Source organism: Capricornis sumatraensis, chromosome 13 (genome assembly GCF_032405125.1).
Source record: "Capricornis sumatraensis isolate serow.1 chromosome 13, serow.2, whole genome shotgun sequence".
Lineage (NCBI taxonomy): Eukaryota > Metazoa > Chordata > Mammalia > Artiodactyla > Bovidae > Capricornis > Capricornis sumatraensis.
In genome coordinates this window covers 80,835,871-80,851,209 of record NC_091081.1, presented here as the reverse complement: position 1 = coordinate 80,851,209, position 15,339 = coordinate 80,835,871, and the positions used below count along the sequence as shown (strand labels likewise).

Genomic DNA, 15,339 nt, shown 5'->3' with positions numbered 1-15,339 from the left:
GGGTAACGCAGAAGAGGATAGAGAGCCCCCGTGGGTGAGGCAGTGAACAGCAGCACTGACAGCGAGAGCAAACTTGAGAGTAAGGCACTGCTGAGCTGGCGCAGCCATGAGAAGGGCGCAGAGGGAAGAGGGCCCTGCTCAGCAGGATTCCCAGGCTGGAGCGTATTCTGAAGGTGAGGAGGAGCTTCTTCAGGTTTTTCCAGCAGAAACTGGGATAGATCAGCAACAACAATAAAAGCCAGCAATTCATGTTTCCTGTGTGCTAAGTTAACCGCAGCTCCAAGTTCTTTGCACTACCTCCTTTCATCCTTATGTCAAGCTTAAGAGAGCCTGGTCACTGGCATCCTCACTTTAGGGAGGAGGAGCCTGAGGCGGTATGCAGAGTGACCTGACCCAAGGTCATATGGCTAATAGGCCTCAGAGCCGTGGTCTGTACACTGTATTCCACTAGCTGCACCCCTGACTGGCCTCTTAACAGAAAACCGCACCGACATAACAGCATCACCACAATCGTGAAAGCAGGTTTTCTTAAGGGCCCCTATAAATCTGTAAGCAGCCGAGTTTTCAGCAGTGACTGATGTCAGCTCTTTGTTAGGTGCTGCCCGTGAACTCTCTCACATAGACTGTCCGTGAAGTGTACTACTCGCTGAAGAGTATTTTAGGCTTTGCGGGCTAGATGATCTCTGTCAAAACTAAACCGCCATTGCCGCCTTGATGTGGCCAGAGGTGACACACACAAATCGGAGCATCTGTGTTCCAATAAAACTTTATTTACAAACACAGTGGCTGGCCAGAGTGGCCACAAGCCACTGAGCCCTGTGACAGACCAGTCTTGGGACAAGCTCCTTAAGAAAGTGCTCCATCAGCACAGAAAGTGACCTGTTAAAGGTGGCAGTTACTTTCCCCTGGGTATTCCTGGAAGTCCAAGGGCTGGAGAGGAACAAGAGAGCAAGGCACTGGCTGTCTGAGGAGCTGGAATGGACAGGAAAATCAAAGGGAAGAGAAAGGGCAGCAGAAGTTCGATGCAAATCACCTCAGGCACCCCTGAGTTGCATGCGAGTCAGTGTTTTACGCCAGCACCTCAACTATAAACCACGTTTTCAAGAAGATACCCTGCCACTGCAGAAATAATCAACCTGATATTGTTTGTAAGTAAACACTGGTGATTCAGATGGTAAAGAATGTCTGGAGACCTGGGTTAGGAAAATCCCCTGGAGAACAGAATGGCAACCCACTCCAGTATTCTTGCCTGGAGAATTCCATGGACAGAGGAGCCTGGTGGGTCCACAGGGTCGCTAAGAGTTGGACATGACTGAGCCACTTACACAACACAGAAGGTAAACATTCACTGTTTATCAATTTTGAAGGTCTTTATAAAAAAACTCCGCTCTGTGGCAGGAGGAAGGCTCTCCCCTCCCTACCCCATCCGCCTCTCAGCCCTTCCCTCCAGACTGTCTGATAACATCAGTGAGATACAGTGCTCTTCCTTGGCTCTTGCTTTTATTAAAAATAAACTCATTTGTAGCTTGAATGCAAACGAAATTAATCCACATATTCTTCCTGTTCCTCTGTAGCTAGTTTCCACTCTCTCTCCCTCAACACTTGGTAAGTGACTCATTTGGTAAGAAACTTTATTCAGTGAAAACATATGTACCCTTTGCTTTTGAAGGAAATGAAATGACACTTTAATCTTGTTTTAGAAAACAAGCATTTACATGGTTATTGCAGACTAAGCCCATAATGCACTTGATATGAGAGGAAGGTCCTTGGTTTTGCTAAATCCTGCTTATAGCTGAAGTAGAATGCTGCTCATACTTGGAACAGAGAAATATTGTCCCTCTGGGTTCCCTCACCTTGGGTTTAACTGCCAATCAGGGGCTGTATTTTAGTAACTACAAAGGAAAACAACTGAGATGTTCAGTACCCCCGTCCCCATCTTCTATCTTTCTCATTCATTTCATGTGATAAGAAGAGGAGAGCTCTGTTTCAGTAGCATTGCTCAGTTCCACAGCTGGTCTTCATTGCACAGCAGGAAGCATTTTGCAATCCGGGAGAATGTGCATCAGAGCACAACCACCACGCACACCCACACACATGCGTGCACTCATGCTTAGAAAGACCCATTGAAAGCTGGGCTCCCAGTCTTATTTTCCCTCAATCAGTTGGGCTGATTTCACAAACTGGCACTCAAAAGCACATGTCAAGGGAATATGTTCTAATTATAGAGGCCTCTATTTGGTGGAAGAAATACAAAGTTCCTTTTTCTTCTCCTTGAAACTTTAAAAGACTTTCCTCATTAAACTCACATGCCTGGATAAAAATGGTTTCTAAAGGCTTTAAACGGCTTAAGAGGCACCAACAGATAAAGCACAGGCTGTAGAAACTGGATTTGAATACTGGTTCTGACACTTTCTAGGGGAACGACCTTGGACAACTTATTTAACCTCTTGGAACATGAGTTTTGACAGATAAAGTAACAATATTAATGGGCAATAGGCAGAAAGTCACTAGTACAGTCCCAAGCATAGAATTACCTAATAAATTATAGCTATCACCATGATCATCAACAATAATATTATCAATAATCACTAATACAATCTTTTTTCTATAATCTTTTAAAAATGTGTAGGAGTAAAAAATGATTCACACCCCACCTCACTTTGCCTACTCAATAATGTATCTTTCTCCCCAAAATAAATAAAAACCAAATATGTAAGCCAAGCAAAATATGAGAGGAAAAGCCAGGAATGAGAAGTGCAATCTTATTTCCATGTTTCTCTAATAGATTAGTAATTTGTTGGCACTGGCTCTGACAGAAAACAGATGGATCCAGCATTAAGCACAATGAAGGCAGCAGATGCTAGGCCAGCCCACCTCAGCAGGACGGGCCTTGCAGCCAAGTCCGAGAGCCCACAGTTTTCAAGTGGGTTCATCTTGGCACACCAGCTTTGGAAAATTGGTCACCAAATGAATTCAGATTTTAACTCACCGGGAGCTGTATTCAAGTACCAGATAACGGAAGCAGGAGCTACACTCTATTCACATCACCAGCATTATTTTAGGAGGATCAGCCGCAATTTTAAAATTTGCTAGTTAATATTAATATTCCAAGGTTACAGCTTCTATGGAATTATTAAATGTTTCCACTTATTTTTCTTCTTGGTTTCAACCATCCAACAATGATTTAGGAACAACTACTTCATGCAAGGTCCTATGTTATTTCCCTTTGCTGTGGAGGGTAAAATGGTGCACAAATCACAGTTGAGACACTTGAAAAAAATGAATAATTAGCTATATATTATGATGAACACATTTGTGAATTAGGTTTAAATCACCACTTTTTATGGTCATCTACTACACACATCTACTGCTACGTTTGTTATGTTTATTGAGGTAGAATTTCTATGCGTTAGCACACATACATGCCCTATGACCACCAGCACGGCTAAGACATGGCAAGGGTATTTCTATCAGGACAAAGAGTTGCCGTCTGGTGGTCAATCTCGTCCCCAGGCCTGGCAGCCAGCGGTCTGATCTCTGTTCCTACAGTGTTGTTTTCCCCAGGATGTCATGTAAAGTGACTCATACAGTACTGGGTCTGCCTCCTTTCACTCGGTATCATGCTTCTGAAATTCATCCATAATGCTGTGCGTATCAGGAGTTTGCTTCCTTCTGCTGCCGAGCAATATTCCATTTTCTGTGGACATGTGGGCTGTCCCTGTTTCTGGCAATTGTGACTGAAGCTGCTGACATTTGCACACAGATCTCCCAGTGGATGTTTCATCTCTCTTGGTGAACTTTAGGAATGACTGCTACGTTGTACATTAAGTGCATTTTTAACTTTGTAAGAAACTCTTCTTCTACTTCTAAGTCACTTCAGTCATGTCTGACTCTGTGTGACCCCACAGACGGCAGCCCACTAGGCTCCTCTGTCCCTGGGATTCTCCAGGCAAGAACACTGGAGTGGGTTGCCATTTCCTTCTCCAATGCATGAAAGTGAAAAGTGAAAGTGAAGTCGCTCAGTCGTGCCCGACTCTTAGCGACCCCATGGACTACAGCCTACCAGGCTCCTCTGTCCATGGGATTTTCCAGGCAAGAGGACCAGAGTGGGTTGTAATACATATGACAGTTCCAAGTGCTCTACTGTACATCCTTGATATTGCAATTTTTAAAAAATATCAGCCATTCCAGTAGCTGTGTTGTGGATACTGTTGTGGCTTTAATTTTCATTTTCCTAATGACAAATAATTTTGAGAGCATTTTTCATCTAAATAAGATCCTTGCTGTGTAAAAAAGTTGTATTTCAAAAACCTTCCAATGCCACTTTTCTAATCAGAATGATCACATAGTGCTATGCTTTCAGGCACAGATTTAGGACAGAAACTGACTGCGTAGTTAAGAAGACCACAGATTCAATATGAAAGCTCACTTACCCCAAGTTGCAGTAAACCCTACTATTTGTGAAAATTGAGATAACTTATCTTTTGAACTGATACATGAGGCACATTTTTCCTAGGTCAACATGCATTTTAAAAAGTACTTGAAATGCAGAAGCAATAAAATATTATATAAAGCTTGTAAAAGAAATGGAAAGAGTCATTACCTTACAGTATGACTTTAATGTTTCACTTTTGGTAGCTTTCTCCCATTATGTTATAAAAATTAACTCCTTTAAAATGTAATTATACAGTGATGCAGGCTCAATACAGAAAATATAGAAGCAGAGAGAAATAGACAACAACAATCCTTAGTGCCATCTCCCAAAGATAATTCTTAAGCATTGAGTAGTCAACCTAATAAGTATCAAGCATCAAAGCAGCATCAAGAGGGAGCACTGGAATACTCTGGAATTCTCTCTGTCTAAACCTCTGGAACACTGTCTCCATCCATTCAGGAAATAGTTTTTAAGAGCCTCTTTTGTGCCCACTCTGTGCTCACTGTGGATGATGCAGCAGTGAGCAAAGGCAGAGAGCTTCCACTCTGGTGGCAGGAGACAGGCCAATAGATAAACCTAGACCATGCCATGCGGTGCCAAGTGCTCTGATGGAAAATGGAGCAGGGAGAGCTTGGACAGAGAGGAGAGGGCAGGCTCCCCTGAGAGGGTGACTGAGGAGAGCCGCGGTGGAGAGGGAGCTGTGTGCGCATGTTGGCGCCTCTCTACCACCACCATCAAGGCTGACGTACACACAGGCCTGGGAACATATGGGCAAGTCCGATGCTGGTTCTGACGTCAGAGCAAGGAGAGAAGATAGGAGCACAGGCTCTCAAGGAGCAGGGGCATAAACGTTGGCCTGTGTGTGACCTTCACAAAGACAGTGGCCACCACAATGTTCAGTTTCCTCATCTGCACAAAGGGTATAATATAAAACTCTCTATCTCCTGTGGTTGCTATGGGGAAAAAATATTCACAGTAACTACTGTTGGACGCTAACAATGATTAGCAGAGAAGGCAATGGCACCCCACTCCAGTACTCTTGCCTGGAAAATTCCATGGATGGAGGAGCCTGGAAGGCTGCAGTCCATGGGGTCGCTGAGGGTCAGATACAACTAAGCGACTTAACTTTCACTTTTCACTTTCATGCATTGGAGAAGGAAATGGCAACCCACTCCAGTATTCTTGCCTGGAGAATCCCAGGGACGGGGGAGCCTGGTGGGCTGCCGTCTATGGGGTCGCAGAGAGTCAGACACGACTGAAGTGACTTAGCAGCAGCAGCAACAATGATTAGAATCTGTCAAGGAACAGACAGAAGCTGCTCCAATGTTAATAAGATAACTATCCATCAGCAAAATTCTTTTTTACTGTATATTGTATCATAAGCCTTCTTTTACTTTCAATATGCACAGATATTCAAATCTATTTCAGAGTAAAGCATAAGAAAAACTACTGACCTAAAAAAACATAAAATTATCTTAATTCAGTAGCCAAATTTGGCATAAAACAGTAAAAATCCTATCGTAAGGAAGGAAGGATTTTCAGAGTCTCTCCTGTCATGCATCCTCCCTGGGCTCAGAGCTGCTGCGCCCCTGGGCTCAGAGCTGCTGCGCCCCGGAGCACACCCGCGGATGGCGGGGGAATGGCGCCCCCTGCAGGGAGGGCTCTGATCTGCTTCACCTGACGGCAGGCGCAGGAAGCCTTCAGAAAGGACCAGTGGTGCCAACGCTTACAGAATTGAACATTAGTCATTTCTTTTAAAACAAGCAATTTTAAAAATGGCAGAGCTGTGAGCCTCAGGAAAAGGCAGCTTGCTAAAACGTAAGTCAAGCAGCCTGTCCACATCCTGCGTTTCTACACCGCCATCGACAACGGTCCTGATCCAGGCAAGCGGTTCAAATTCAAGGGATGACTGAGAGGGGAGGGGACACTGGCACCCCAGGTGCTGTTGATTTTAATGAGAAAATGAAATAATTATCTTCACACTAGTCAAAATTCATGTTGCTGTATGTTTTTTCTTTCTTACTGTGAAGTAGATTTGTACTTTAAATTTTCCTTCTTTCCTAATTCCCAGGTTTTGACAAGTCAAAATGATTATTAGTCTGCTAAGAAAAATTCAAGCTTAAACCTTATAACTTGAAGGCTAAATTTGAGCATCAAAAGATGAGGCCACTAATCACCTCTGGCTATAATGTGATCTGCTACAATTTGTTTTTTCCTACTATGAGAAAGATAAAGATTTAGAAATTTTCGAACAAAGCCTTACAGACTATGGAATTAATACTTATCCCTAGCACTGTCCATTTAACGAAAAAATCAAGTTAATATAACAGGATGAAGCAAACAGATCAAGAGCATTGCAACCTGTTAAAGGAGAGAAATGAGTGAAACTGATGCAGGACTGACCTGCACACAAACCAGCCTCCGGAAAGCCTAAGAACAAGATCTCCAATTAGCAGCACTGTCCACGGGGTGGGGGTAAAAATGAATCCATGCCGCAGACACACCTCACTTCTGTAGAAGAGAGGCTGAATTCAGCTTAATTTAAGAGCAAGAGTGGGGACTAAAATTGTGGGTCATGGTGACCCCAAGGCTGCCATGGCCTAGAAGGCTCTCTGGAGTAGCTGGTGGGCTGCCAACTGGTTGACATTTATACGTTGTTCCTCTTGAATTGAAACACTTGTAAGATTATTAATCTGCAATTCACTATCTTGGAGCTGCATTCATTTCAACTAGGTATCATTTAAAGTTTGCCATTGCTGACTTTTAATGAATGACGGAGAAGGAAGAATTCCGCTGGCATCTGATTTATTTTAGAGGGAAGCACTCTAAACCCTTCTGAAAAGCCCCTCTGACAAAGTACTTTAGGAATAAGGGCTAGTCAGACTCATCTTCTTATAAGCTCCCTGCTTCCCAAGACGACTATACAAATTCAGGCATAAAACCAAGGTTGAGTCCGTGTGCAATATCTACAGCTGTACATGGGGGCCCCAGACACTCACACAGGGAGTGACACCTGGGGGGAATCGCAGGTCAGAACTCCTATCAGTTGCCCAAGAAAATACTCCTAATTCCCTGCACAACTAAGGCTAGGACCTCACTTTTTGCAATTAGTGACAAATATGCAAAAAATATCTGTGAACAGTCTGTGACAGACACTGTTCTAGAGAAGATATGAACAAGAAAGTGTCTGTCCTTAGGAAATAGAAAGGCTATGAAGATGAAATGGATTTCGGCTCCCTTTTCCACATACAAATTCATTTATTACTAATTAACATAGCAATTAAAGAATTCCTTTTTATTTATTAGAGCCAAGTCTCTCTGGCCCTCTCTACTCGCAAACACTTTGTAAGGGGAGTTATTTTACATGTGCCTGCTTGAAGGTAGAAAGGCACTATTTCATAAAATACACTGCAATTAAACATTTTTATACATTTAGACTGGCTTCATCCCATCTGTATATTTAATAATTTATAGTATTAATATACATTAAAAAATTTCCTCTTAATAGGAATCTTTTTCTTAATCTCTAGTATTTTTGGGGTATCTCAAGCCTATATTCCCCAAAGCTCCTTGAAGGCTCATAGTCTGTCTTCTGTCTCTCCAGAGGCTCACTGAAGGAACCAGCAGGAAGGAGTGTATCTAAGTCATGGGAAATGACATAGCAGGCACTCTGTAAGTGGCCTCTGAAGTCTTTCTCGGTTTGAACCCTGGCTCTGCACTGACCAGCTGTGGGACTGTGGGTAAATTACTTAACCTGCTCATTTGCAAAATGGGATGACATTACAGGTTTCCTGTTAATGAAGACAAATGGGAAAGTATACCTGAATTTGAATCCCAGCATGACCCCTGTGTACCCTGGGCAAAGGTGTTTATGAGGTGCATGCCTCAGTTTCTTCGTCTATCAAGTGGAGTAATAGTGGTACCTATAACATGGCATGTTGTGAGGGTTAAATGAGTCAATATATGAAAAACACCAAGTCCAGGACTCAGTAGTGTTTAATAAATGTTGGCTGCTGTTACTAATAATTTGGAAGAAGCTATTCCTGACAACAAAAAGGTTTAGCAAAAAGAGACTGTAAAGTATCTTCCCCCAAGATCTCTTAAACACATTAACGCAGAAGAAAACCATCTAGCTAGAAACAGAGAAGATATGACAAACGACTCTGTGGATCTCTGCACAAGTGATTCTTTCCAGACATCAAAACCTGTAACAAAGATGGAAACTGAATATTCTACTAATAATTGCAGTAGTTAATCAAGAGAAAGAAAAAAAAGTACTTCATTTGGGTCTCTGTTTAAAAGGATCAATCAAGAGAGAAAGGTAAAGGTAAGAATATTTCTTGAATTGCGTAATACAAGTTATAATTGTCATTTCCTGTCATTTGTTCAGTGAGGACAGGGGGAATACAAGGAGGAAAGCAAATAATTCTGATTTGAACCAAGAGCACCGGAAAATGGATTTTCAGTCCATGCTTTGGAAGTCAGTCAAGAAGCCTGGGGGGTGGGGGTGGGGGCGCAGAATATGCCGGAGATGCCACCTGGAAGGAGAATACTGCTGAGGGCGCAAAGTTGGAGCACGCCATGTGCGGAAACTGTCGGCCTTAGTTTAAACTGTCCAACCTAAACTCAATATTCATACCTCAAAAAATTCCAAAACAACAACCTTCTTGACTATATCCAAACTGTTATGCAGTGGATCCAGTGGGCCACATTAATGTAAAAAGGTGCTGGAGTCGAAGCAAAATTTAGACTCAGAACATTAGAATTAGAAGCAACTTCCAAGGAAACACAATCTAATTTTCTCATTTTCTATAGGAAAAGTAAACCCCAGAGAGTAAGCAATTTTCCAAAGGCATACAAGGTAGGGTGAGAACTCTCACAGGAGCAGTGCTATTAAATCAAGAATCTTACTATTCAACGATTCCAGAAAATTGAGGGTTTTATTCAGAGGATAAACCCATTTTATGGAAATTACCTTCTGTGTTATTAGCTAACTCCTAAAGTATGAGCGCTTTATTAGCCATTCACATAAGACTCATCAGACAGTCCAAGGCTCTGCCTTCCCACCTTTCCTTATTTGAGAGCAGCAGAGGGTGAGATTGCAAGAGTATTTCAGAGTAGAGTGGCCAGTTTTCAAGATTATATAATGAAACCCTTGGAGTGGCAGTGGTAAGTCCCAGGCCCTAGCCTCCCCTAACTTGGAGAATAAGGCCCTGGCCTTGTCTCCAGCTACATTCTGAGTAAAAGTTCACATTTTCTTTGCGTGTCACAACTTATAAGCTGCCTTCCCAATTTTCACTACAGTTCTCGTCTTTTCCAGATAGTCAAAGTCCCCCCAGTTTTGAAGATACCCACTGAGTGGCACAGAGGGCAAGCAGGCACTCTCACAGCTGAGTGACACGTCCTGCCTTAGCTCAGCAACAAACTGCTACATGTCACAACTACCTTGGCTGATGGGGAATTGGCAGATTCTGTCTGTCAACCGGGACCTTGAATTCCTACAGCTTTTACAGGAATTAATAGCACAGAAATCTACTGATGACATGACATGAAGGGAATCAAGTCAAACCCACGTTTATATCATTCTCACTACATGATCATGGACAGAGGCAGAAAGGGCCATGGGAAACATTTGTTTTGTGTGTTCTAATACAGTTTCCCAACAACACAAATAGCTGGAATACAAAATAACAGAGCAACAGGTGAGGTGACGGTGCTCCACTGATAGTACTGAGGGTGCTAAAATCCTCCAGAAAGAGATCTTCAGAAAACAAGAGAATTTTCAAACTGTGAGGTAAGGAAAGCTTTCCTGAGAAATACCAGGTAAAAAGCTGAGACGGCACCTGGCTGCCTCCTCAAAGAATCCTCTGGCCTTGTAGGTACTTCTACGGCAGGAGAGGCTCGAAGGGCATCAGCACAGCACATGTTCCAGATGGACACTCTCAGAAGTATTAAGGCTTGTCTGTGGCCATACCACCCTGAACGCGTCCGATCTCGGAAGCTAAGCAGGGTCAGGCTGGCTAGTGCTTGGATGGGAGAAACATTACGGCTTTAGTGAGTCAGGGGACCTGGTTTGGCTATGGAGGCACGGTGAACACTGTGTTAGTTTCCTAGAGGGCACTGCCTTCACTTGGAACATTCCTGGTATTTTCAGAAGTGAGGAAACTCTGGGAATTGTGCCAGATTAGCTCATTCTCTCTAAATTATCCATTAATGTCTAATTTAAATAAACAAAATATAAAGAAGGTGCTAAATTCAAATGCCTTATTGCTAGAAGTGACTTAGAAAAAAATATGTATCAGGTTAAAAACCTTGCTGAAAGGATTCTGCACATGTAAGACAAAACAGACATCACTGTCCAGGAAGGCAGAATGTAAATGGGGCATTTTGGGCATGGTTCCACTTGTTTTTCTACTCGTGCCTTTCCTTCCTTTTTGAAAGACATGTCCATTTCAGACTTTGTCCTGTCTTCTAAGAGTAAAACTGGCAATGACTGTGAAAATTAGAACTATTATTTACCTGAGAGAGCACTTTGGGGACCGATTAGGAGGAAAAGTAATAGGATGCAATCCTTCTGAGTAGTGAGCACATTGTTACAAAGGTAATTACAGAGAGGGAGGGGCAGAATGAGGACTCAACAGAATAGCCTAAGTTTTGAATCAAACTTTTTCAGGTCAAGGCCTGTGCTGCTTTCTCAACAAGCATTTACAGCTACATCACAGAAACAAGGGTTCACTCCTTCATTATTAATAACACATGTATGAAGAGCACTTACCAGAGTGTCTGATGCATGAATGCTTAATGAATAGTTGCTATAATTATTCTTCCCATCACTATGGGAAACCAAAAGGCTGTGGCTTGCATTAACCTCACAGATCTGTCAGGTAACAATGGGATCTTAAGAGATGTTTATAACACTGAGGTCTTGGAAGGACTCGCATAGTAACAAAATTTCTACAACCTACTGAGCGCATTCTGGAGAAACTTTTCTTTACCTTGTGGTCCATACTGGCTCATCTGTGGACCGTAAGTTCCACTTGAGTTACTCTGCTGAAAGCTACTGATTCCAGGGTGCATCTGGCCTCCAGGAGAAGGATGAGGCGACATGGATGGTCCTGTCTGCTGAGGTCCATATTGAGACATCTGAGGGTTTCTTTGCGTGCCTGCCATAAAACCTAAGCGAGAAATAAATGGAAATATATAAATGCAGGTGACGAAAGTGGACATGGAATTGTGTGCAAGGTGGATGGGAGAAGATCGGGGCTGTGGGATTCCCCTACACAACACTGAAAGACATCTCAACCCAGTGTGGAAGATGTGATAGGGCCCAGGCGGCTACCCGAGTCTCTCATTAGGGTTCCTAGGAACCCTATGGATTTAACACTTCAACTAGGGAAAGGAGAAGAGGGATAACAGGCAAGTAACCTTAACCTCTCCTAACATCCATTCTTGCCAGGCTGGACATGCTGTGCGCATCCCTCAGAGCCTTGGCTCAATTCTGAATCTTAGGGCCGCATGTTGCCATTCAAACACCCCAGCCCTCTCTCAAGCCCAGGACAGCACCCAGCTCTCCTCTACATAGAACTCTCTTTTTCCCTCTGACCTCCTGGAGCCACAACTGCTCACCTTGACTCCTGTAGTGCTGAGACTTACCACCTGACTCACACTGTTGCCTAGGGGGTACTGCACACAGGTGGAGGGTCTGAAATGTACTCTGCTACTCCAAATACACTCTGACTTCCTCCTCCAAAGTTCTGCCCATCGTATCCCCAGCACAAGCCCTGTAATCCTTCCTCCCACTCCATGTCCTAAGGTGTGATGGAGCCATCAGCACGTCTGTTGCCTCTGCTTCAGAAATGCATCTCGGGTCACTTCTCTTCTCCATTTCCACGTCTATGAAAGCTCCTGTCTTTCCCCCTACACCCTGTCATGGTCTGGCTCACCCCTCTCAGCCTATCCCATGTTTTGTGCCTGTTGGTTCACTTTCACAAAGCTGCCAGGTTTTCAGGAATAAAAAGGAAATTAGAGCGTATCTTCTCTGCCTAACACCCCTGCCCCCAGGATCATTGGATCCGAAGTAAAATGCCAGCATTTGACTATAGTCTCTGGGACCTTGTGTGGTCTGAGGTTGCTTTTCTCACTCTAACCCCACTTCCTATAGTTTTCTCTCCTCCTCACTACGCTGAAATCCACGGCCTTCTCATGCTTCCCAGAAGATAATGTCAAGCTCTTTCCCATGATAGAGCCTCTCTCTCCGGTCCCCTCTCGCAAGAACCTTCTACTACTGCTGGTTCCTTCCCATCCTCCAGGTCTGCCTTCCCTGATGGCGCCTCTTTTTCTCATGACAATTTTCCTAACCTGTAATCAGCTTACTCTATTTCTGACTCACTTAACCTCTCTCTTCCCCACGAGAACATAAGCCCCAGGAAGGCAGGGATCATGTTATGTGACCACTGCTGCACCCTCTGGGCCCAGTTGGACGTTTGCACATAGTAGGTGCAAAAACTATGTACTGAATGAACGAATTTTAAATTCCTCTTGTACCCAGAGCGCTGAGTACCACATGGTAGGTGCTGAGAAGATAGCTGGCCAATGGTAAAGAAAATCCATCTTTCAACTGAGAAAGACTATAGTCAAGGTATGCCCCCATCCATCAGTAGTTTGGCCAAACATTAGCAAGTATTATACACAGAATGAACTGTGAATACATGTTTAGACAAAGAATATCCCATGTCAAAATGTGTATCTAAGAAAAAGATAAATTATTAAACCAGCAAACTAACAAAGGGCAGTTTGCAAAACAACTCCCAGAACCTCGGGGTTAGAGCTGGTGAGAGTCCCCGCTTGTCAGCTGAAGGCTCTAGAACAGTGGCAAGCGAGGAGTGGGGTGGGTTCCATCTGCTCTGGAGAACCAAGAGCAGTAGCTTCCAGAGAGTCTCCTGAGGCAGACAGAGGGAAAGACGGTGCCTGCATCCAAGATCAGCTTACATTTAGAGGGTCATAGAGTAAGGCATTTACAAAGGCCATGGTTTATATTTCAGTAAGAAAAAAAAAAATCTTCTAACACTGCTTCTGTCTAAAGAGAGAGACATAAAATACAAGTAAGTAGAGCTGTTCCTTATTATCCTATTTCATTTATTTATAAAGATAAGGCTTGTTAAATTGGGCTCAATTGGCAGCTCCCAGATATAAATCATCATAGAAAATGTTTGCTTTTTCAAATCTGAAAACAAACAGAAATCAGAGTGCTAAAATTACTATAAATGATTGCATCTTCAGATGTAACATGAAATATTTATCTAAGCCTTACTATAAAATTCTCAAGAGTTTCATACAGAGTCCTATTTAATAAAAAAATGTGTCTGAATTCCATACAGATTGTATAAGTTTTTTTTCCTTCCTCTCTTTGGAGAATGACTGTTTTCTTCTTCATTATTTAAGGAAAATAATATGTGTCCTTTTTTTAGCATTAAATTTAACTTCAGCCAAGAAGTGTCCATGCTGAAGGATTTAGAACATGTGTAATATAGCACATCCTGAAGTTATTGCTGCCTCTCAGACGCTTACTATAAGCTTAAGGTTTGTTCAAATGACTTCTAAGAATTCTTATCTGGCAAGTTATTTAATCATTTCTGACTCTTAATTCAGTCTGTAAAAATATGATGCCATGATGCAGTTGAGTCATCTCACTCATCACTGGAATTTTGCAGAAAGTAAGTTTGTGAAAAGGCTCCTAAAGAGGTGAAATGTTAGTGTTAATCCAAATGGAATATGTAACAACATCAAATTCCACAACTTGGAGACAAGGTTCTACGGCGTATGGAATCCACCTCCTTTCACGGAAGTTAAAATGAAAATACAGAGAGAAAAAAATTTCATTCTTTTCTCTGTATGCTTTTACAATGGCACTACTTACAAGAGGTTTCTGAAATCTTATTTTTTGGTTAGACTCATCCCTTTCCATGTAATTCCCAAGACAATGAAAGGAGGTGACATAATTTCCTTGACTCTTTTCTGAGCTATAATCATCGAATGGCAGCTAACTGGGAACAGAAGGCCTAGATTATAGTTTTGCTTGTGTCATTAGCTCAGAATCTAGTAGGGTAGACATATTTATGTAAATACGCTGCAGTGTGTGAACTGATCAAAACTAGCAGTGTGACCTTAGGTGAATCATAAATTTACCTGAGGCTCAGCTTCCTCATCTTAAAATGTGGATGAGGTTGCTGTAAGATAACCGAAATGGCACATGAAAATGTCCTGTAATCTGAAATGTGATACACAAAAGTAAGAGATGATGATGATAATTTTCTGGTTTATAAATCGCTATGAGTATATTTTAACTTCTGAACACTCCACATATTCAGGTGCAGTTTCCAACCAGCATGAAGAAGGTAGTTTTTATTTCTTCGTTTTTTAAGTATGTGGGATCCACATTACTCAATACTTGTGTAACTGTCTACAAATTCCAAAAGGTTAAAAAAATATACACTCCTGTCTCCTACCACTTAGTCTCCCTGGCCAAAGGCAAGTGGTTTTTTAATGTATCCTTTCAGGGATATTTTATAATTTGTTTGTGTTAGACTGTGCATTTCCTTTATCATGAGTAAAGTTGAACATTTTATTTTACAGCAGTTTCAACTCTTTTTCTAGAACTATTTATATCATTAGTCCATTTTCTGTTGGCCACTCTATGTCATGACTAGGAAGTATTTCATCTTGCATATTTAGCTGTTATTACCAAATAGCTGCGTGGTTCACCAAAACTTTTCCATCTGCAATCCTATGAAAATCTGGTCTGATTAACGCTGGCAAAGGCCATACACAGTCTTGGCAGGAAAACAATGTGATCTGACTTGCATTTTCAAAAGCTAATTCCACCATAATATGTAGCATGAAGAAAG

General features: G+C 42.4%; 1 protein-coding gene across 1 annotated transcript in view; it reads right to left on the bottom strand.

The window, feature by feature from the left end:
- Positions 1-15,339, bottom strand: part of ARID1B (AT-rich interaction domain 1B) — a 419,926-nt gene that overhangs the window by 64,341 nt on the left and 340,246 nt on the right. Inside the window, exon 7 of the mRNA XM_068984869.1 lies at positions 11,431-11,610. Within this exon, the coding sequence (XP_068840970.1) occupies positions 11,431-11,610 (180 nt within the window). The remainder of the gene's footprint in view (positions 1-11,430; positions 11,611-15,339) is intronic.